We start from the raw sequence: 25,167 nt of genomic DNA, 5'->3' as shown, positions 1-25,167 counted from the left end.
AGTCTGTTATCGGATAGGCCGTCGGTGGGGTCTGCCCTCCCAACTCAGTAACAGCATTCACTCAAGTTTTTTATTTTCTTCTCCGGCTTCTTAAGTTGCGTCCCTTCTTTTTGTCATGGCAGGAGCCCCGTTACTGTACGCCGAGCTCAGCGCAGGAACGTCCACCACCTCCGACTACATTTTCTCAACTCCCTCTTACTAAACTCTGCCTCTCAACTACCCAAATCTTTCAACCACGTCACCCACGCAGTTAAAGGGCCACATACACAGGACTCACTCACAACAGTCATCCACATACATCCACACCACAGCTTGCACTACACAAGCATGCGCGGTCGTTGCTCCATTCATTTCAATGGGGCTACTGGAAATACTCGTTGGTTCCGCTCACGTATCTCCGCAGTCCGATTGAAAGTGAATAAAGCACCAGTCTGATTGTGCAACCAGCGCTCCATTCAGTCTCCTCTTCACTGACAGGGGTGCTATAACTCCACAATGAGGAGGACAGGGGACACGAGTCTCCACCGTTTTGGAGTTCGATGGGGGGTCTCGCCAGTGAGATCCCCACTGATCAGCAAGTTATCCCTTATCCTATGGGTAGGAGAGAACTTGCAATCTTGGTACAACCCCTTGAACTCTCAGTGGATTGCTATAATTAAGGGCACAGCACGTGCCTGAAATGCGTAAGTGTCTGCGCTTCTTACAACTTGATTTCCATGTTGGATTTTATATCTTCCAAATAAAACATTAGTGATATGACTGCCGGGTGCCGGACGGAGAGTTTATCTATTACCACTGCCTACGCCTGACTGACGTGCGGTCTGTTCACCACATGTGGGTCACGGTGAGGCTGAGCTGCTTTTTATCCCTTCCATAATATCCTAATTTTATCAATGCCATGCACTACAGTGCCCAAACAGTGCCATGCGTTAGCCAAAGAGCACTTACATACAATTGCCTAAACAGCAATAACTAAAGTGTCAGCAGTGCGCTGTAAAAATAATAAACAGTATAATGCCTAATCAGTACCAGCAGACAGTCAGCAAATAGCCGCTACATTCTGGTATACAATTGATATTAAGATACATGGTGGCTGCAAATGTTAGGTGCCAATCAGTCCACGACGCCCCTTCAACAGAGGTGGCCGATGTGCCTTATGTGATTCGATGAGCCACATCCCTAAGGTCAACTTGGAATACAACACTGCTCTACAGCTTATCTGGTCAACGACATGATGTCATCCTGGTAATGACATCACCAGAATTTCCCTTAAAATTGATGAGGTCAAAGGGCCAACCAGACCTCATTAGGAGAGATGCCAGAGGAAACCGTGTGAGAACACCAAACAAATTAGAGATATAGACTGGATATATGAAATGATTAAAATGTCATATCTATGAGCATCGCCTACAGATAATAATAGTTAGACAACAAAATCCAATGTCATGAAAAGGAATTAACGAATACCGCCCTCACAATCTAAACGTTTATAATGTAAAGGGGTTTTCGGTATAGGTCATCAATATCAGATCAATGGGGGACTGCGTCTATCAGCTGATTGAAGAAGCCACAGTGCTCAGGTGAGCGCCAGGGCCTCTTCTCAGGCCTATTATGTCACATTCATCAGTCACATGGCCTGGGAGCAGCTCAGTCCCATTTCAGTGAATGAGATTGGGCTGCAGTAGCCCCACAGGTGGAATCTGTTGGTATGCAGTGAAGTGATAGCAACGCTCTCCCCAGTCAGTTGATCACCATGGGTTCCAAGTGGTGGACCCCCACCAATCTGATATCGATGACTTATCCTGAAGATAGGTCATCAATAGCCTTAGTGTCAAAAAAAACCCTTTAAAACATACAGGGCTTGACTACTAGACATAGTAGCCCACTGGTCTCAACCGGTAGACATGGAAGCCCACATGGGTCTACTACCACACATTAGCCTCAGTGTGGCACTCAGAGGACAGCTAATTTGTTCTGTGGTACATTAAAGTCTGTTGGAGAGTCCTAAAGTCTAAAGAAACAAAAAGACCCAAATGTACCTCAGAATATTTACCGACCCCGAAACCACCCATGTAGAAGAAGCATGAAAATCTGTGGCATTGGAGCGTAGATCTGGGTAAACGGCAGAGAATCACACGGCTCAAGTGCACCAGGGATTACACAGGATTAGGAAGCACTGAGGGAACACACAATACAGACACAACAAAGGTACACGCAAGGCCCGAACATACAACATGTACCGACGGTACGCCGGAACTATGAAACTTCCCGTAAACGTCTGAAGAAAGAGAGAGCAGCCAGGAAAATACAAGCTGATTGACTTCCCACAATATCCCAAGGGAGCCTTTTGTTAGGCTTGACCATTGTGTTACGGTGAGGAAGGGATCTTTGTTCTTGGGTTTGGGCCCTTTTACACGGAACGACTCATTCATAAAATCATGAGATTCTGTGAATTTGAACCATAATAATCGTCAGTGTAAACGCGGCCAACGGTTGAACGCGAACAAGAATTCATTCGCTTCTCATTCGTCATTCATTGTCTGCAGACATACAATAATTGTTTGCTCGTTCGCACATCGTTGCGTGTCAACAGGGATCATTTAGGTGTTCACAATCATTGGTACGGGGAATGTGAGCGACTGAACGATATGCAAACGCAATTGCAAACAATTTTTTGGTCTGCTGGTATAAACAGGCTGCATGAGCGAACAAGCAAACACTGTCATTCACTTATTCGAACGGTTTTATCACTTCGTGTAAAAGGAGTCTTAGATACGCAGAATCTAGTATAATGATTTGCAAGGCATCAAAACCTACAGACTTTATGAGCTGTCCATGCATTCGTTGGACACAAGACCGCTCCATAGTAGCCTATGAGGCTATTTAGATGAACGATTTTTACATGATGGTCCATGTGAAAAAAAAACGCTGCATGTCCTATTCTCATCATAATAAGATATGTAATGTGCAGGGCCCAAGGAGATTGGATAACACACGGATCCGTGTCCATATGCTGTCTGATGCGAGTTGACGCTTAATTTCTCAGATGTAAGACGCCATGTGAATCTTGTTAAAACAAGACATGTGACCACTGAGAGCGAAGGACCGCACCATTTAGACAATACTGGAGAGCTGAGATCTTGGCCTTGGAGAGCTCAGCTCTGAGATCTTGGTCTTGGAGCTTGGAGAGATCAGCTCTGAGATCTTGGCCTTGGAGCTTGGAGAGATCAGCTCTGAGATCTTGGTCTTGGAGCTCGGAAAGCTCAGCTCTGAGATCTTGGTCTTGGAGCTTGGAGAGCTCAGCTCTGAGATCTTGGTTTTGGAGCTTGGAGAGCTCAGCTCTGAGTTCTTGGTCTTAATGTTCTCTTGTTTCTACAGAAACCATCATTCTTCAAAAAAGTATAAATCTAGAATGATAGGGCTAAAATGGGTGGTAGGTTAGTGTAGGCCCGGCCATGACAGGGTTTGGAGGGGGCTGAGTCAGGGGTAAAGGATTAACTTTTAGCTAGCAGGGGCTAGCTAGAAAAAGTAGAGTAGGAATGTGGATTCATTTAATTGTCTAAAGGGGCTAGTAGGTGGGGTTACTGTAGGTACATTTAAGTCCCTGGGGGTGGAGTGCGCCATTCCCATCTGTAACCAGCATACCGGCAGACAGCCCGTCCTTTAAAATTAAAAGACTCCTGGTTAGTGGTTTGAGAATTTAGGGTACTTTCACATAGAACAACTGTCAGGAGCCTGAGTGCCCAACAGCCGTGCCAATGATTACCGCTCCTCTGCTCTCAGACAGAAGCGATGATAGTTCACTGAATGGAGATGGATATATCTTCTGGCCATTCAGAGTAAATAGGCAGTTATTGATAGACGAACGGCTCGCTGCTTAAATGGGCCAACAGTCGTTTGGTTTTCAGGTGAGCTAAAAACCAAGCAACTCCAACAAGTGAGCGATTCTTGCTTACTTGCCCGGTTGGGTCCGGTATTCATACAGGATGACAGTCGCCATAATTGCTATTTTGAGTGAATATCTGGGCGACTGTTGGCCCATGAAAAAGTACCCTTATGTGTGACTTTGTCACAGTACCCAACCGAGAGGAAGTCCTGGATGGCACTCAGTGAGGTGGTTGGGGGGGGGGGGGGGGGACCAGTGGATGGCGTTGGCAATGCTGGAGTGATCCTGGGGAAGAGGTTCTAAATGAATCAGGCAGTACCTAGGACAGGTTTGACATCCTCCAACTTGGTGCGGAGTGACTGGGAGCTCAGTATTTTGCTACTGTATAAATAGAGGGTCATCCAAGACCTCCTCGTTTTTTCTCTTCTGCCTATTTGTGGCTTATTATGCAAATGCTTTTAATTTCATTTAATAAAGAGGCTGCTGCTGCCACTAATTTCCCATCGCCTCATAGCATCATGAGTCTTTATTCAATGGAGCCGGGGAAGAGAATGCAGGGTAGGGGGTAAAACTAAGGTATATTTTTATGTAAGCACATCTCCAATACCCTAGTCATGTTGAATTGTCCCAAAGCAATAGGTGCACAAGGGAAGTACAGGCAAAGGCTGGAGTTAGATAAGTAAGTGCCGCAGAAGAGAAGAATCGGAATAACACAGCGCAAAACTAGCAGAATGGGAACTAGGATCGAAAATCAGAACAGCTGCGATCGGTAGCAGAACTACTGACCACCTGAGACGGGATATTTAGGGGTTCATCAGCACCCACTATTATGGAGAGCGCTGCATGTTCTTGGCATTTGGTGAACCATCTACACAATTAAGTAGACTTCTGGATCCACAGTCATCCCTTACAAATTAATGGCATCCATCGACTTGGGAGGACGATGGGAAAAATACAGATTTGTATCTTGCTAGTTGTTTATTTGACGCAACAAGAAATTCTCTGGTCATTTTCACTTGCAGACCAAATTTTTGAAAATGTACTCATCTCTACTGACTACTGAAGATACAGGTAACATGCGAACCAACAAAGCTGCCCACGTGTACAGTTAAGATCTGGTCGTTGCTTGGATTGAGCATTAGTGGCACGCTGGGTAAGAGCTAGAATACTTGTGTAGTGAAATTTTTGTGTGATTGTAATTATGCAAACTTTTTAAAAACTTTTTTTAATGGAAATTTCCACTGACTTCTGTGTTTTGCATATGTTGCAAAAATTGCAGAAAACAGAAGGAAACCAAGGGTCAAACAGAAAGAAGGAAGAATCACGTTTATTCCTATCTCACTGCAAGATGTTGAAATATGTTGGCACGCCGCCTTGCTTGGTGTCCAGGTGCTCAGTTCATAAGAAGTCTATCTACCCTTTACATAATAAGTAGTTCCGTGATATTAGAGCAGAAATGTCTGGCTTCAGCCGGTTCCAGACAACTCTAAAGCAATCAAGTGTTATTGTCTCTATTGCAGCCATAATAACTGGACTTCCTGCAGTTCTACTAAACCGAGCTTGGGTCAACATGTAACCCCATGTCAGTTCTATATGTTATCAATGGATAATTGGTGGGGATCCAACTAAAAGACCACCTCCGGGATTTTTGGATGGACCTGCGCTGAACCTTTGGTACACATGTATATATACACTTTCATGTAGGCATTTGGTACTTTAGGTGAGATGAGTCCTTGTACTTCCATTGATCATATCAGCTGATTGGCGAGGGAAGGGGGGTCTCATAGTTTATTGGTTATCCCTGCAAACAATATTGGCCTGTCCAAGTCCTACAAACCCTTCATAAAGACCAGCAGGATGTTCTTGAGGGTGATATAAGGGACACACATTAGATAGGAATAATTACTATATATAAGTGTAGGCTTATATTAGATGGTTATACTCTAGTCAGTTTTTGCTAACATTAATTATAATACTTAAAGGGGTTGCCCAACAAAAAATATTGCACCTCGTTACATCTATTCTATAATGTATACACATTCTTTGAATTTACACTTATTAAAAAAATATTTCTATCCCCAGATATTCCCGGACTAGTATTAGAATAGCGCCACCTGATGTTTATATCCTCAAATATTCCCAGACTAGTATTAGAATAGCGCCACCTGCTGTTTATATACCTAGATATTCCCAGACTAGTATTAGAATAGCCCCACCTGCTGTTTATATACCCAGATATTCCGGGACTAGTATTAGAATAGTGCCACCTGCTGTTTATATACCCAGATATTCCGGGACTAGTGTTAGAATAGTGCCACCTGCTGTTTATATACCCAAATATTCCAGTACTAGTATAAGAATAGCACCATTTGCTGTTTATATACCCAGATATTCCAGGACTAGTATTAGAATAGTGCCACCTGATGTTTATATCCTCAAATATTCCCAGACTAGTATTAGAATAGCGCCACCTGCTGTTTATATACCCAGATATTCCCAGACTAGTATTAGAATAGCCCCACCTGCTGTTTATATACCCAGATATTCCGGGACTAGTATTAGAATAGTGCCACCTGCTGTTTATATACCCAGATATTCCCAGACTAGTATTAGAATAGCCCCACCTGCTGTTTATATACCCAGATATTCCGGGACTAGTATTAGAATAGTGCCACCTGCTGTTTATATACCCAGATATTCCCGGACTAGTATTAGAATAGCGCCCCCTGCTGTTTATATACCCAGATATTCCGGGACTAGTGTTAGAATAGTGCCACCTGCTGTTTATATACCCAAATATTCCAGTACTAGTATAAGAATAGCACCATTTGCTGTTTATATACCCAGATATTCCAGGACTAGTATTAGAATAGTGCCACCTGATGTTTATATCCTCAGATATTCCCAGACTAGTATTAGAATAGCGCCACCTGATGTTTATATACCCAGATATTCCCAGACTAGTATTAGAATAGCGCCACCTGCTGTTTATATACCCAGATATTTCAGGACTAGTATTAGAATAGCGCCACCTGATGTTTATATCCTCAAATATTCCCAGACTAGTATTAGAATAGCGCCACCTGCTGTTTATATACCCAAATATTCCAGGACTAGTATTAGAATAGTGCCACCTGCTGTTTATATACCCAGATATTCCGGGACTAGTATTAGAATAGTGCCACCTGCTGTTTATATACCCAGATATTCCCGGACTAGTATTAGAATAGCGCCACCTGCAGATATTCCGGGACTGGTGTTAGCAGAAAAGGTGGCAGCATATAGTGATGCACAAAAAAAACTCCTTGTCTAAAGGAACATGCTTTATTGTTTCATAGTTTAAAAATTAGGTGACGTTTCGACCTGTAGAGGTCTTTTTCAAGCCTATAAAGACAATAACAAAAGTGTGTAAACACTAAACAAATATCTCAACGTACATACATATCATAAAATATTTACATAGATAAAAACCAAAGAGAACATAGTAAAAAACAAGATGATACACACGGGACTAGTGTTAGAATAGTGCCACCTGCTGTTTATATACCCAAATATTCCAGTACTAGTATAAGAATAGCGCCATCTGCTGTTTATATACCCAGATATTCCAGGACTAGTATTAGAATAGTGCCACATGATGTTTATATCCTCAGATATTCCCAGACTAGTATTAGAATAGCGCCACCTGCTGTTTATATACCCAGATATTCCCAGACTAGTATTAGAATAGCCCCACCTGCTGTTTATATACCCAGATATTCCGGGACTAGTATTAGAATAGTGCCATCTGATGTTTTTATCCTCAGATATTCCCAGACTAGTATTAGAATAGCGCCACCTGCTGTTTATATACCCAGATATTCCCAGACTAGTATTAGAATAGTGCCACCTGCTGTTTATATACCCAGATATTCCCTGACTAGTATTAGAATAGCGCCATCTGATGTTTATATACCCAGATATTCCGGGACTAGTGTTAGAATAGCGCCACCTGCTGTTTATATACCCAAATATTCCCGGACTAGTATTAGAATAGCGCCCCCTGCTGTTTATATACCCAGATATTCCGGGACTAGTATTAGAATAGTGCCCACCTGCTGTTTATATACCCAGATATTCCCGGACTAGTATTAGAATAGCGCCACCTGATGTTTATATACCCAGATATTCCGGGACTAGTGTTAGAATAGCGCCACCTGCTGTTTATATACCCAAATATTCCAGTACTAGTATAAGAATAGCACCATTTGCTGTTTATATACCCAGATATTCCAGGACTAGTATTAGAATAGTGCCACCTGATGTTTATATCCTCAAATATTCCCAGACTAGTATTAGAATAGCGCCACCTGCTGTTTATATACCCAGATATTCCCAGACTAGTATTAGAATAGCCCCACCTGCTGTTTATATACCCAGATATTCCGGGACTAGTATTAGAATAGTGCCACCTGCTGTTTATATACCCAGATATTCCCAGACTAGTATTAGAATAGCCCCACCTGCTGTTTATATACCCAGATATTCCGGGACTAGTATTAGAATAGTGCCACCTGCTGTTTATATACCCAGATATTCCCGGACTAGTATTAGAATAGCGCCCCCTGCTGTTTATATACCCAGATATTCCGGGACTAGTGTTAGAATAGTGCCACCTGCTGTTTATATACCCAAATATTCCAGTACTAGTATAAGAATAGCACCATTTGCTGTTTATATACCCAGATATTCCAGGACTAGTATTAGAATAGTGCCACCTGATGTTTATATCCTCAGATATTCCCAGACTAGTATTAGAATAGCGCCACCTGATGTTTATATACCCAGATATTCCCAGACTAGTATTAGAATAGCGCCACCTGCTGTTTATATACCCAGATATTTCAGGACTAGTATTAGAATAGCGCCACCTGATGTTTATATCCTCAAATATTCCCAGACTAGTATTAGAATAGCGCCACCTGCTGTTTATATACCCAAATATTCCAGGACTAGTATTAGAATAGTGCCACCTGCTGTTTATATACCCAGATATTCCGGGACTAGTATTAGAATAGTGCCACCTGCTGTTTATATACCCAGATATTCCCGGACTAGTATTAGAATAGCGCCACCTGCAGATATTCCGGGACTGGTGTTAGCAGAAAAGGTGGCAGCATATAGTGATGCACAAAAAAAACTCCTTGTCTAAAGGAACATGCTTTATTGTTTCATAGTTTAAAAATTAGGTGACGTTTCGACCTGTAGAGGTCTTTTTCAAGCCTATAAAGACAATAACAAAAGTGTGTAAACACTAAACAAATATCTCAACGTACATACATATCATAAAATATTTACATAGATAAAAACCAAAGAGAACATAGTAAAAAACAAGATGATACACACGGGACTAGTGTTAGAATAGTGCCACCTGCTGTTTATATACCCAAATATTCCAGTACTAGTATAAGAATAGCGCCATCTGCTGTTTATATACCCAGATATTCCAGGACTAGTATTAGAATAGTGCCACATGATGTTTATATCCTCAGATATTCCCAGACTAGTATTAGAATAGCGCCACCTGCTGTTTATATACCCAGATATTCCCAGACTAGTATTAGAATAGCCCCACCTGCTGTTTATATACCCAGATATTCCGGGACTAGTATTAGAATAGTGCCATCTGATGTTTTTATCCTCAGATATTCCCAGACTAGTATTAGAATAGCGCCACCTGCTGTTTATATACCCAGATATTCCCAGACTAGTATTAGAATAGTGCCACCTGCTGTTTATATACCCAGATATTCCCTGACTAGTATTAGAATAGCGCCATCTGATGTTTATATACCCAGATATTCCGGGACTAGTGTTAGAATAGCGCCACCTGCTGTTTATATACCCAAATATTCCCGGACTAGTATTAGAATAGCGCCCCCTGCTGTTTATATACCCAGATATTCCGGGACTAGTATTAGAATAGTGCCCACCTGCTGTTTATATACCCAGATATTCCCGGACTAGTATTAGAATAGCGCCACCTGATGTTTATATACCCAGATATTCCGGGACTAGTGTTAGAATAGCGCCACCTGCTGTTTATATACCCAAATATTCCAGTACTAGTATAAGAATAGCTCCATCTGCTGTTTATATACCCAGATATTCCGGGACTAGTATTAGAATAGTGCCACCTGATGTTTATATCCTCTGATATTCCCAGACTAGTATTAGAATAGCCCCACCTGCTGTTTATATACCCAGATATTCCCTGACTAGTATTAGAATAGCGCCATCTGATGTTTATATACCCAGATATTCCGGGACTAGTGTTAGAATAGCGCCACCTGCTGTTTATATACCCCAATATTCCAGGACTAGTATTAGAATAGTGCCACCTGCTGTTTATATACCCAGATATTCCAGGACTAGTATTAGAATAGTGCCACCTGATGTTTATGTCCTCAAATATTCCCAGACTAGTATTAGAATAGCGCCACCTGATGTTTATATACCCAGATATTCCCAGACTAGTATTAGAATAGCTCCACCTGCTGTTTATATACCCAGATATTCCCGGACTAGTATTAGAATAGCGCCACCTGCTGTTTATATACCCAGATATTCCCAGACTAGTATTAGAATAGCGCCGCTTGCTGTTTATATACCCAGATATTCCCAGACTAGTATTAGAATAGCCCCACCTGCTGTTTATATACCCAGATATTCTGGGACTAGTATTAGAATAGCGCCCCCTGCTGTTTATATACCCAGATATTCCCGGACTAGTATTAGAATAGCGCCCCCTGCTGTTTATATACCCAGATATTCCGGGACTAGTGTTAGAATAGTGCCACCTGCTGTTTATATACCCAGATATTCCCGGACTAGTATTAGAATAGCGCCCCCTGCTGTTTATATACCCAGATATTCTGGGACTAGTATTAGAATAGCGCCCCCTGCTGTTTATATACCCAGATATTCCCGGACTAGTATTAGAATAGCGCCCCCTGCTGTTTATATACCCAGATATTCTGGGACTAGTATTAGAATAGCGCCCCCTGCTGTTTATATACCCAGTTATTCCCAGACTAGTATTAGAATAGCCCCACCTGCTGTTTATATACCCAGATATTCCGGGACTAGTATTAGAATAGCGCCCCCTGCTGTTTATATACCCAGTTATTCCAAGACTAGTATTAGAATAGCGCCACCTGCTGTTTACATACCTAGATCTTCCAGGACTAATTATTCAGCGTAAAAGGGCCATTACATTAGTCCTGGAGTATCTAGGGGTATAAATAGTAGGTGGCGCTATTGGAACATTACTCCTGGAATATCTGCAGATAGAAACATTTTTAATAAGCATTAATATAACAAAGTGTATAATTATGGACTGGATGAACCAGAGATAATATTTTTAATCTGCCTGTTTAACTTTGCAGAGCTTGCTCACTATACAATAAGACCCATAGTCTGGTGTTGGACATCGGAAGAAGTGCAGGTCGTTTGAAAACTGGGGCAGCTAAGAGCACTTCTGGGTAGTATTAGACTGAACCCCTCTGGTGATTGTCGTAGGATCGTCACCAGCAGCAGCTGCTCACATTATCTGCAAAAGTCAAATGATCAAAGTGCTGCTCAGAGAAGCTGAAATACAAGACAAGTACCTGGAGACTGGGGGTACGAGGTATATCAGGAGAAACCCGTTTACCTTTAGTGTTAGACCACCACCTAGTGAGTATAGCACACTACTGCAATGCAATATATATATATATTTTTTTTAAAAGGAACAAGGCAGAGAAGGCCTGGAGCTAAAATGTCTCACAATGTATGAGGATTCAACAATTACTGAAGAAACTCCATGTCTAGGACCAGGCGATGGGGACCCCACTCGGCCATTTGTACAGTTTTCAGAATAAATTATTTTAGAAAGTTTCATTTATCTACATTGGCAAAGTACTGCAGGATTTTTTTTTGTGTTGTTTTACAGCACCCATAGGGGGTCAGAAACGCTATCTTTTCTCCTTAGGGAGAGCACCTAGACGGTGAGTGAGGAGACTTAAGTGGCCATGCACGCTCCTCTGGGTAATATGCAAATAAGGGAGATGGAATCTGGAGGTTTTATTCAGACTCCAGCCTCCTACTGTAAACTGATGAAGGGAAAACACCCTGAAACAGCTGTCTGTACATGGAGTCTGGCTTTGCTTTTAATTCCTAGTCATTGTTACAAGGCTTGTATAAAGAGTCTGACTTTGGCTTGAAGGAATGCTGCCTTCCAATAGGTGGCACTGTGGAGGTTTATTCTATCTCCCTTATTTGCACATCCCCTGTATAAATGCATATGCAGCTAGCGCCCCTAGTGGTGGCTGAATGTAATCAAAATTAGATTGCTTAGCAGGTCAGAAGAACCCTGAAACAGTATGTCTGTACATGGTTATCTTTTCCTTCTGGAGAAGGCTTTGGCTTATATTTCCAGTCATCGTTACAAAGGCTCTTAACAGCTCAGACACTGGCTTGCAGGAATGTTGCCTTGTAATAGGTGGCGCTGTAGAGTCATTGTAACATCTTGCCATGTACTTAGAGGGGTTTAAAGTGGAAAATACTATAGGTTATCAATAGTTGATTGGCTGGAGTCTATTGCTTGGGACCCTGACCGACCAGCTGAGCGGCGCATGCTGTCAGCGCCACAAATACACCCGAGGATAGGTCATCAATAGTATTTTCCATGGGAAACCCCTTCAAGCTAATCAGAAGATGTCTTACCAAAATATCTCAATTCTACTATTCACCCCACTCAGCAAAATATCAGATACCACACATTTCATCATCCATGCCGTCATCAGGGTGATAGAAGGGGTCATTCTGCTCTATGGCAATAGCTATTGGGGGGTCATTTTCTATGCGATAGTTATGACTGATCAATGGTGGATGTGGAGCTTAGAGGGTCTGCTATAAATTACCGATTGTGGTATCACCACTAGGTGAAAGAGCATAAATTATCCCTTGGGCCAGGGGTGTGCATAGAACTCATGGGCCCTCATACCACAATTCTTGTCCCCGTCACCCCCCAAGAGCGAAAAACATATAGCACATTAGACTTAGATACATGAGTTCAGCTCTAGTATATCTCTAAGGTGCACAGTGATAGTGATTACAGTGCAGGTACCTCCAGAAATCACAGGCAACGTCTTCTCTAATGTCGTCTCTAGTGAAGTCCACTTTCCCTTTTCTTTTTTGTTAAGGTCTTGGTGATCATAAAGAATTCTTCCAGCCGCGACTCAAGAGTGTGTAGACTCCTCACATTCTGCCGCTACCAGAATGCTCTTCTTAACGATCCCCATAGTAATAGTACTCCCTCTGTCACTTAAAAATAGTGTTGCCCCTCTGTGGTCTCTACTTAATAGTAGTGTCTCTTTTGTGGCTCTCATTTAGTAATAGCGACCTGCACTTAATATTGTCCCTCTTCTTGACTTGATTAGTAATAGTGCCCCCTTCATGGCCCATGCTTAGTAAAATTGTGCCTCTTTGTGGCTCTCATTTAGTAGTAGTCCCCCCCCCCCCCATTGTGGCCCCTGCTTAGTAATACTGTCTCTCTTTGTGGCTCCCACTTAATAATAGTGCCCCCCACCCTCCTTAGTAACTATGTTCTCCTTTGTGTCCCCCTGCTCAGTAAAATTGTACCGCTTTACGGCCCCGCTTGGTTGTGGTAAATCCTGGCTTGTCCAACTCACTGAACCACCATTAGAAATCTTTATACAAACTCACCGGTCACACAGACATTGGCCAGAGTGCTCTGAGCATTATCCAATTGCTCCCCTCCTCCACTCTGTACTCCTGACAGCAGCAGGGAGAGTAGTCAGATGATGGCGTCCGTGTAACTGTGTGAGTTTGTATGAAGACTCTCACTGGTGGTTGGGAAAGGGAACATAGCAGAGGTTAAATGGTGTGGTGGGAGGGCGAGTCCATTCGGCCTTAGGCCCCCCTGTCCTTTCAGTGTTAGGGTGTGCTGCTGGTATCTGTAGTACTAAGGTTCCAACAGCCCATCTGCATAGGTTGGGGTTAATTGAGCTGCTGGGTGTGGTATTCTCCAGCAGTCAATCCCCTTTAGCCTGCAGCACATATAAACCCAGCTCCTGTCAGTAGTTGATGCTGGTGTTTGTACTGTTTGGATATATCTGACTTGTGCCTGCTCAGAGCTGTGTTTGCATGTAGGCCTGTTGTGTCTCTCTGCTTCCCAAAGATGGTTTGGACACCTGTAGTCCTTGTCTGCAGCACATGCAGCTCCCCTCTTCCCTTCCCTTGACAGGTGCGGCCTCCAAACATCTTATGTCTCACTCCGTGTGTCAGTTGGTGGATCCCTGACACAGTTCCCTATGTCAGCTTGATGGCTGACTGTCAATCCCCCCTGTATGAGGACACTTGGACTTGCTGTGGGTTTCATCTGTGTGGCATTTATATATAGCTTATTATCTGTTACTAGTTGTTGCATTTTGGCTGCTGTATGCTGTGTTTTCTGGCTCTGTGTGTCTTCTTGTTCTGTCCCTGTCATGTGGCATGTGTATGTGTCCTGTTGTGGTGGCGTGGTTCCTAGTATCAGCTAGGGCCCAGTTCCGAAGACCGCTGGGCCGCCCTTTATCAGCGATGTCCCCGCTCAGGTAGGGACATGTCGTCCTCCTTGTAGCACAGGGCCAGTTGTCTGAAGCCCGTGTGTATTGCTTGGTCACGATCGTGTGGACCCAGTGCTTAGTTGCCCACACGATCCTAACATTCAGGTCCTATAGAGGTCTGCCTATATTTTACAGTTTCCACTGCCCCATTGTTACATTCATGCAGGCCGTGGGAATAATGACCTACACAGATGCAACCCAAACATGGGCTGGTCACCCCTTGGTGTTCACCGTGAGCCAAGGACACACCACATCCAGGATGAAGGCAAGGTTGTGTCCACGCAGGGAGAGAGAACGCGAGTACACAACAACAGTGGCAAGAGACGTCAACAACTATCTGTACTGTAATACTACAACAGATACACTGGGCGTGCGAACAATGACTGAGAACCACCGAAACACTTACACAGAGTACCAAGCAGATGGAGAAGTCAAAGTATGGTATTGGTATGTATTTTGGCCAAGATACTTAAGTTCACAGCCCACGACAAGGGTCCTTGTTGTCTCATGAGTCCCTACTTTAACAAGACAACTTCCCCAGGACTCCTGCCTACAAGCTGGGCGATCGTGCCAAAAGGAACGGCCCCCGCTGGAAAATAGGGGCCTGGTTTGCCATAGATGGTAAATGGCATACAAGCAGAACAGGACACTGTTCACATGCACAAACAGGAAGGGGAGATGCACCTTGAACAGGGAGCTGATCGCACCAAATGTCTGGTCAACTACACAGAAAACTTGTTTTACAATTTCCCGCACTGCATGCTAATGTGTGCAGTCCAGTCTGTGGGCCAGACGGCTTCTCCTGGCCCAAGTTCATGCTATGAACTCGCCTATTAATGCGGCTGTGATGTGGATGATATAATAGACGTCGCCCATGGAGTGATATGTGCTGGAAATTCATGGATAGATGGCTGTGACAAATTTGTCCACAAAAGGGACAAATTATTTGTGAGTTTTTTTCTATAATGCCATACATCTCGGTCCACGTCTCTTGAAAGGGTCGGCTACTGCTGCTACTACCACTCCCTTTACTTAACCTTGTTTTTTTATTTTTTGAGTTCTCCATCAGGGCCGCAATGACAGAAGAGATGCTGGTGCTTGCCTCTATTTAAAATGGCTGCCGCACAGGCCCTCCCCTCACTTATCTGGCAGGGTGATGCTGGTCACGGTGGATGCTGCTGATAAGATGGCCACCAGAGATGCCTTCCCCTGCGCACTCCGCTGCTAGAAGGTCTGCCGGTCGGAAGTGAGGTTAGCGGCCTAACCGGAAGTCCCGGCACTACTAGACGCTCTGTCTCCGGCGCAAAGTGTCTACCCACTGCAATGTTTTATCCTCGCCTACTGCACCTGGCCATGCAGGAGCCGAGGATGAAACATCCCGGTCCTCCACATGCAGCCGCGTGTCAGCGAACATGGCCACACGTGTCAGCACTGACACACGTGTCATAGGTTCACCATCACGGGTGTAGCCAAATCTACAGATGTTTCATAAGAGCTTCCTCTAGAAGTGTGGATCACTTGTGAAGCTTCCCTGTAGCTACTTCCCAGGAGCCCAACACCCAACATCTTCCACCATTAATGGTATGAGGCTGAGTAACACGGCATCCTGGAGACATCCTGAAGATGCCCACAAAATAATGTGTAATGTGTTTGTACATTTTCTTATAGACTCTGCAATCAGTTCAAGTTTACTTGGCATGGACACTGGCTTTGATGTCAGCATCCAAATCCTTAGAGAGGCCATATGAAAAGAGATAAATTATTAGATGTATTTCCTCATAATAAATTATCGCAAACCCCATTCAATTCATTGAAAGCAAGAAGTGCTTCAATGCAATATGATGAGATTGTAGGCAGGGCTGACTGACAGACTTTAGTCTGGGGGCAAGTGTAACGGCCTCAAAGAACTTACTGTAACACATAGGGCCGGAGGCCTAGTTTTGTCACGGTGATGCCAACACTCCGACTGGACCCTCAGGATGGTATGCCGAAGAAATAACAGAGTCAAGTCCAGTAATAGTTTATAAATCTGGGAATGTACAGATTTACTAACTTTGATATTTTGAAATACAAAGGGAATTTACAATTCTCCGGATAAGTACTTAAAACAGGTACACAAAGATGCAGTATTAAGCAGACAATTGTACACGATGCAAGATACAGGGTTATTGACTCGACTGAGACCTGACTTCAACGCTCTCTCTTTTTCTTTCTTGTGAATTTACTTGCAAGACAATTTCCCTACTGGCTGCTTTAGATGAAGGATTGATTTAGTTTTGGCGAAGTGTATATGAAGCAGAGGGACAAGTGGCTGAATGGCTAATCCTGGCTTTGAATTCACCGGGTAGCTGTAACTCACTGTTTGAAGAAGATGGACTTCAGAAAGGTTCTTCTTTCCTCCACTGTGGGGTGCCAGGAAACTTGTTGAATTGCTGACTTGCTTCTGTGCGTGTACCTCCTCCCTTCTGACACGACTGACTGCAACCTCTCCTCTCTCCCACCTGGCTGAGTCTGCCTAACTGCTCTCCCTTTTATGACCTCTCTTCCTTTCCCGCACTTTCTGGACTCCTCCCACTCTTCAATTGGGACTTGTGTGGTGGCTTTGCCGCCCTTGGACTTTGCACCAGTGAAATTGAACCTGACTGTCAGCCAATGAGAGACCAGCTAACATCAGTGTTAAGCTCTAGGCATAGAGAAGAAGGGGAGACACAGGGTCTCTTCCACAGACGTCACCTTCTACATCCATGGACGGCATATAGACAGGTGAGACAGGACACGTGTATCGGTGAGTATTCTGTAGGACCCGCTGGGCCACTACACAAGCCCGTAGTAGTGGTCGATAAGTAGCAGACCATCCTTAAAGAGGCATTCTCACCTCAGCACTTCATGGCTGAGATGAAACCTCAAGCTGGTTTCCTGACCACCCCGCCGGGTGTTATAAGCTGAGTGCATTGTTTCCGCAACTCCCATTGAAGGGAAGAGGTATCACGGAAACAGTGTAGAACAGCGCGCCACGCTATTTCCGTAACACAGGAGTTACACAAAGATGGCAGCACACTGTGCTATATTGTTTATGTACATAAATACGGCGCTAGAACCAAGCATATAACATAAATACAGTGGCCTCTAATTAACGAATATCCCGTGTCGTGTCCTCTGATTAGAACATGGCCTGCACACTGTGCCCCCTGAATAAAAAGAGGGTAGAAATAGTTGCCACCGCTCCCATGCCATCATCCAGCTGCGGCATAGAGAAGGCCTGGCGTCCTCTTGCCAGGCTCCTGTGGGATAATGCAGGCAGCATGATGATGCCACTGCACCGCCTGCATCACCCAGAGTTGCAGAAAATAATAGGTGCCAGCTCACCTGTCGCCAATTTTGGGGCACGGATAAGTCTTTGTTATGAAGCCAAGATAAAGAAAGCAAAAATCCAGCTCCGAGTACTGAACTACAAAATCCTCTTGACTGAAAACATCCCATAAAAATGCAAAAAAATTATCACACAGACATTGTCTTCAGTTGCGGTAGGAATTGGACTCCGCATGCTGGGACCCGCAGTGGAATCCGACCCTGCCTGTGGCTGAAAACACTGTGTTACCTGTCCGGGTCTACTGCATACCCGCCTGGGTCTTCTATTTTCTTCACTGTCAATGTTCCACAGACAGGCTGTGGATTGGACAGCTTCCATTGACTTCAATGGAAGCCGTCCATGTGAGAACTGCACTGAAATGGAGCATGCTACGATTTGTTTTCCAGACCAAAAGGTCTGTAAAACTAATCCGCATGCTTTAATTCATGTGTGGACGCCCGGGTGGCTTGATTTGTGGGTGACCCGCATGGATTCCACAAATCAGATCCACCCAGGGACATTGGGCCTATTGGAACCCCCAAACGGAAACTAACAGACTCATTTAATGGCATTAGTAAAACGGATCCCTCTTTGGTCTCCATGTTACAAGGGTTCCATTAATTTTTGTTATATTTGTAGTATAGTATAGCGTATTCGCTAGCCAATCACCAACGATTAAGAACAGGACTGACAGAACACTCAGAGTTAAGCTTTCATGCCCAGCGCCCCTATAGCTCTACTGGAGGACTGGTCCGGGGGCACATGCCCCCCAGCTCAGTCCGTCCCTGATCACAGGAGTCTTCTTGGAACCTCTAACTGAACGTGAAGGCTCACACTAGTTACTTATGTCATGCTGGATATCCTCCTCCTGCATTTAGCAGCTTGAGTGTAGGTTAGTTGGTGCCATTGTACTCAATAACTTCTTTCTATTTTAAAATCGTGTACATGATGGATGTGGAGACCTTCTATTTGATGGACTTTTCAATTCCAGAGAGTAAATTTGCTGCTTATTCTAATGGCCCATCAATATGACCACTGCACAGAATGCTCTATAACTGTACTTCTTTTCTAAGACTTAAGAAGTCTATCTAGTTAGTTAGTTATTTCGCTTTGACGACGAGGGTCCACAGCGCCGGTCTAGATTGACCACGACTGAGAGCATTGTTCCATTGAGTGTTAATGTCGGAGGAGGTACCGTTGCCTATCTGTTGCACCCACGAGCGTCGCGGACAACCAGGAGGCCTCTGCCATCCAGCAGGGGGTTGTCACTTGATTTTCCTAGCAATTGCTGCGGTTAGAGCACCGTGGGCTGGGACAGCTTCTGACAAGCGTGCAACATGACCAAAAAGTGCAAGTCGTCTCCTTGTTATTGTTTTTGTGATTGACTCAAGCCCCGTGCAAGCCTGGATCTCGCTGTTTCTGATAAAGTTGAACCAACAGACAGGGAGAATCTGGCATTGGCATCGCATGTGAAAGGACTCGGACGCTCAGTGGTTTGTGACAGCAAGGTCTAAGTCTCTGAGCCATACAATAATATTGGCATTACGCAGATCTGGTAAAATCGAATCTTAGTCCGGAGTGTTATGTTCTGGCTCCACCAGAGTTTATCTAGGGACCCCATCGCCAAGACTGCCAGCGCTATTCTCCGCAGGATGTCCAGAAGCGCCCTCCCATCGGTGTGCTGAACGCTTCCGAGGTACACAAACTCACTGACATTGTCGACTCTCTGGCCGTTTATGTCTAGGTCCGGAGGGATTGTGCCGACTCCTTGATTCTGCAGCTTGTTTTTTTGCCAGGAGATGTGAACCCCAAGACAGGACGCCTCAGAATCAAACTGTTCCAATGAGTGTCTCAGATTATTAGATGCAGCGTCCAGGAGTGCAACCTCGTCGGCGTAGTCCAGGTCGGTGAAGTGGTATTTCGGAAGAGTGACCCCATTACATTAGTCAATACGCTGAAGAATCCAGTCCATGGCCCTGCAGAAGAGTGCGGGAGCCAAGACGCAACCTTGTCTAACACCAGACGAGGTCTCAAAACTAGCAGAGGCTGGACTGTTGATACGGACTTTGGCGGATGTGCCCTGATGCATGTCGTTTAGAAAGGATGTGGGGATGCCAATGCCACACAAGGCCTTCCAGAGGGCATCTCTGTTGACCGAGTTGAGCGCCCCTTTGAGATCAACATACGCGACGAGGAGCAGTTTGTTAAATTCTCTATGTATCTCTGAGCCTAAGAGTGAGTATGGCATCCATGGTGGAGCGGCCTGCCGTTAAGCCTGACTGCTGGGGTCTCCGCTTGGAGGTCAGAAGTGGTTGTACCCTTGAGAGTAGAACATTTGCGAAGACCTTGCTGGGAACCGAAAGGAGCGTTATCGGCCTGTAGCTAGTGCATGCTGTTTTTGGGCCCTTCCCCTTGTACAGGGCGAAGATGATGCCCTACTTCCATTTGACGGGGACTTTCCCACAAGACCAGACACGCAGAAATAGTTGATGTAAAGCAGTGCTGATCGGCTCAGTTGCAAATTTCAGCAGTTCAGGTGGAATGCCATTTGAGCCGGCGGCACGCCCGTGTCTAATTTTCTGAATAGCAGAACGGACCTCTTCCCGTGACAGAGCATCCGTATGCACAGGATGGTCCTCCACAGCGATGGATGCGAGGTCATGGCATGGATTCGCCAGTGAATGGTTTAGGGCGGATGATATAGATAGTCTATCTAGCTCCCCACTAATCCCATGCTATCTTTACCCTGAAATAGTTGGCCTCCAGTTCTCTGGATATTGTGTCTACGTGAAATTAAATTCCAAGAGCTGCTAAGTAATATGTTTCCTCATCACTTACCACGTCCATAAAATGCTGTAGATGCTGCAGCCATGGCTTCAGCTGCTTAGGGCTCATGCTCACGAGCGTGGTGGGATGCACCCCTGCGGATTTATGTCGTGGGAGTACCGCGATTAAAAACAAAGTGCCTGCGAGTGGGCGCGGAAATCTTGGTGGATTTCTGCACACTCCATTAATGCTATATTAATAGACACCTTCTGCGGCAAAAATCTGCGGCAAATAGAAATGCGTGATTTATTTCCCACTGTGGAAATCCACGGTAGATTTCTGCATGTGAGCATTGACAGACAGAAAGCTATTAGGTTCAATAGAACCTAATAACCGCGAAATTCACGTGCGGATTTCCAGCACAGGAAACACGGTAGAAATTCATCGGTGGGCATTCACCCTTAGACAAAAGAAGATGATGGTAAGAGGATGAGAAATGTAAGATGGAAACGTGTAAAACAGGACAGAAGAAGCAAAGTTACTTCCACAGATCTGAATTGAAGGAAGATCCTGAGTGACCGGGATCCAGGATCAACAACACCAGATGGGGACAGATTACCCAGAACATCGACTGTTACTGACACTCGGTCCAAGGTCAAGATCAGACGGTCACTGGGCTGTTAAGGGACAATGGAGGAGATTAGAGGGTCCCGTGGTTTATGTCTTGTGTTGGGGTGTTAGAGGATTGCTTTGTATAAAGGTTGTCAGTAAGTGAGTATAAACCACTATGTACTTACCGTTAGATCACATACAGACGGCTTGTGTCTCATCATCCTTCTGTAGCATTTAATGGCATCGGTGGACATGTTCTTCTCCTGTGGAGGGTTACAGAAGCTTTATCTGATGTGGATTAAACAGTTTTTATGCATTCAAAATTAATAACTTCATTCGCCAATCCTTCAAGTAGAGTCTGACTATCAATGTCTAGTATCCCGGTGGGGTCAAAAGTTAAGTGTTTAATCTCATCATTTATTAGAAACAATGGATGTACATAGTAAATTGGTTATTCTACTGTTCCACCATCTTAATAGCCACCATATGTAACTATGGTATTTACATAGAGTCTATAATGGAAGGATGAGATTATCGGACACATTTTGTGTGTTTCCTGACTTTTGACTCAGCCTGCAGATCTGTACATCAGAATCCTCCCAGTATACAGTCTTCCTCCTTACATGCTCATTCTGCAGCTCCTTGATCACCGTCATGTCATCAGAAGATACTGATTTATATCTGGACATCCGGCAGGGTCTCCTGAGTGGATTTGTGGTCACTGCCAGAAGTAGAATACTGAAGACCACCAGTCTGATGTCCATGGCCGGAGTATCGGGGCCGATCTGGAGACTTTCTTCTCTTCCTGTGAACCTGTGTATAAGACATTATTACATATAAGATGATTATTGTACATAAATCCATCATGTGAATGTCTGCAGCTCTGATATTCTGTATATACACCCAGCAGAAGATGCTCACCTGCACAATTGTCTTGTGTCTCTCTGCTGCTGATCTCAACTCCATCTTAAGTCTTCCCATGTTTCTCCTTTTATATTTTAGTCTCCAGGAGAGAAATTCCATCATTTCCGCGATGTGGAGGAATCCTCTCTATACATTTAGAATTGTAGTAATTGCAGACAAGTGATAGCAGCCGTAGGAAGTCCTTATAACTATCAGTTTTCTTACTGTACAGGTGAGACGGTAATGTCAGGTAACAAGGGGCAGGCTCCTCCCACTTACCTGACATCACACCTGTATAGTAAGGAAACTGATAGTTGTAAGGACTTCCTACGGCTGCTATCACTTGTCTGCAATTACTTCAGTTCTAAACGTAGAGAGAAGAAACTTCCAAATCACGAAAATCATGGAATTTCTCTCCTGGAGACTAAAATATAAAAGGAGAAACATGGGAAGACTTAAGATGGAGTTGAGATCAGCAGAGGAGAGATCTCCAGATCGGCACCGATACTCCGGCCATGGACATCAGACTGGTGGTCTTCAGTATTCTACTTCTGGCAGTGACTGCAAATCCACTCAGGAGACCCTGCCGGATGTCCAGATATAAATCAGTATCTTCTGATGACATGACGGTGATCAAGGAGCTGCAGAATGAGCATGTAAGGAGGAAGATTGTAATACTGGGAGGATTCTGATTTACAGATCTGCAGGCTGAGTCAAAAGTCAGGAAACATAAACAGTGTACAAGACATTATGTGTTATATCATTAATATTAGGATGGTGGAAGGGCAAAATAACCGTCATTATATGTGCATTCATTGGTTACCATCCATGATGACATGAGGCCCTCAGTGCGGTTCTAAACCTCTGATCAGCCGGTAACAGTAGACATTGATGGTCAGACTCTACTTGAAGGATTGGGGAATGAAGGTATTAATTTTGAATGCATAAAAACTGTTTAATCCACATCAGATAAAGCTTCTGTAACCGTCCACAGGAGAAGAACATGTCCACCGATGCCATTAAATGCTACAGAAGGATGATGAGACACAAGCCGTCTGTATGTGATCTAACGGTAAGTACATAGAGGTCGGTCTTCTCTTACCAAGAACCTTTATACAACAACATGAACCCCTCCTCACCCTCATTGTTCCTCTAACAGCCCGGCGATCGTCTCATCTTCACCTTGAAAAGAGTCTCAGTAACAGTTGATGTTCTGGAAAACATGTCCACATCTGGGGCTGCTGATCCTGGATCCCAGTCACTCAGGATCTTCCTTCAGTTAAGAGATGATCTCATGATCTGTGTAAGTAACTTTGCTCCTTATGTCCAATTGTTACATGTTACACTCTTAGATGGTAGGTATGAAACCTACTTACCCATCGCTTGTCATCATCTTCTTCTTCTAACAGAAAGTGTCCCCGGGATTCAATACGATTCCCTCTAAGCAGCTGAAGCCATGGCTGCACCATCTCCAGCATTTTATGGACGAGGTAAGTGTCCTACATGAGAAATCTGAAGGTTCTCTTCACTGTTTTCTGAGTAATTCTGGAAATTCAACTTCTCAAACACAATTTTTAGAGAGTTGGAGACCAAATATTTCAGGGTGAAGGTAGCAGGGATCACTGGAGTCCTAGATAGACGTCAGAAACCTTGGTAAAGGAATATGGGGATATACCAAGTGCCAAAGACCATATGCTACATTGGTCATATCGATGGATAATTAGATTCTACAGAATTGAAGTCTATCGAATACAAGGACTCTCTACCTCTCATGTACTCGATGTCATAAGAGAGATCAGTTATTGAGCGCTCTGGCACCTACGAAACTTTCTTCAAAGTGCTGAATGGAGCAGGATGAACCCTATTATGGCACAGCTAACTAGTATGAGCCTCCACGGTCAGTCAGAGGTGCCAAGAGGATCCCTATCATTTATGTAGTGTACTCACAAATGTATCTTGTATGGACGCTCCTAAGGATTTAGATAATGACATTGAACTTGTTTTCCATCTCAAGTAAACTTGAGTAGATATCGTGTTTCACCAAAAATAAGACACTGTTTTATATTAATTTTTGCCTCAAAGAGGCACAGTGTCTAATTGTTGGGGGGTGTCTTATAATACTTACCTAGTAGCCGGCATTCAGGTCCCTTGCGCTGGTCTCTGTCGCTGCTGCAGGCTTCCGTGTCCTCTGGTACGCTGACAGAGCAGTTCTTCCTGGTAATGGGCCTTGAATACCCCGCCTCCAGCAAGCTAATGCTCTGATTAGTTAATCGAGCACCATGTCAGCTAATGAGAGCCCATGCTTGATTAACCATTGAATGGCTGTGATTGGTTAATAGAGTGCCGACTTTCATTGGCTGACGCGACGCTCAATTAACCAATCAGAGCGTTAGCTTGCTGGAGGCCGGGTACTCAAGCTCTGCTATCAGGAAGAACTGCTCCATTGGCGTGCAGGAGGACAAGGAAGCCTGCAACAGTGCCGCCGCCCAGCGTGAGGGACCCGAACGCCAGCTGCTTGTTGAGTATTGTTTTCTTTTTTTTACATGTAGTGTATCTAGGGCTTATTTTCAGAAAAGGGCTTATATTTCTTATATTTCAAGCCCTCCCCCCAAAAATCAGTGTGCTTATTATCAGGGAAACATGGTATCAGAGCGCACAACTTAATTTCCAAGCCTTTGCATCTTATTTTGTAGGCATCTCCACAATGTCTTCAGGATGCCGTGTTACTCAGCCTCATCTCATTAATGGTGGAAGATGTTGGATGTTGGGCTCATGGGAAGAAACTACAATGACGTTTCACAGAAGATCCATAAGTCTAGAGGATGCTCTTCAACTTAGGCAACATATAGATCAGGCTGCACAGAAGATCCATGGGATGATTTTTACTTTCCAAGCTCAGTTGAAGACTGAACATTTTTGGAATCTCCTGCATGGACTTCCAAGTTGGGCTCATGAGAATGAACTGCAAAGAACCTTCAGAAATAATCCACAAATCTAGAGCC

General features: G+C 44.2%; 1 protein-coding gene across 1 annotated transcript; it reads left to right on the top strand.

Moving 5' to 3' along the window:
* The first annotated feature begins 22,680 nt into the window (after nucleotides 1-22,680).
* LOC136579906 (interferon lambda-2-like) lies at nucleotides 22,681-24,957 on the top strand. The gene is made up of 5 exons (XM_066579992.1): nucleotides 22,681-22,821; nucleotides 23,160-23,237; nucleotides 23,325-23,468; nucleotides 23,575-23,655; nucleotides 24,859-24,957. Exons 1-5 carry the CDS (start codon nucleotides 22,681-22,683, stop codon nucleotides 24,955-24,957), a joined length of 543 nt encoding a protein of 180 aa, XP_066436089.1.
* The last annotated feature ends 210 nt before the right edge of the window (nucleotides 24,958-25,167 follow it).

The sequence above is a fragment of the Eleutherodactylus coqui genome, chromosome 10, assembly GCF_035609145.1.
Source record: "Eleutherodactylus coqui strain aEleCoq1 chromosome 10, aEleCoq1.hap1, whole genome shotgun sequence".
In the NCBI taxonomy this organism is placed as follows: domain Eukaryota; kingdom Metazoa; phylum Chordata; class Amphibia; order Anura; family Eleutherodactylidae; genus Eleutherodactylus; species Eleutherodactylus coqui.
The sequence above is the reverse complement of the archived record's forward strand: the minus strand, read 5'-3'. Positions and strand labels throughout refer to the sequence as shown.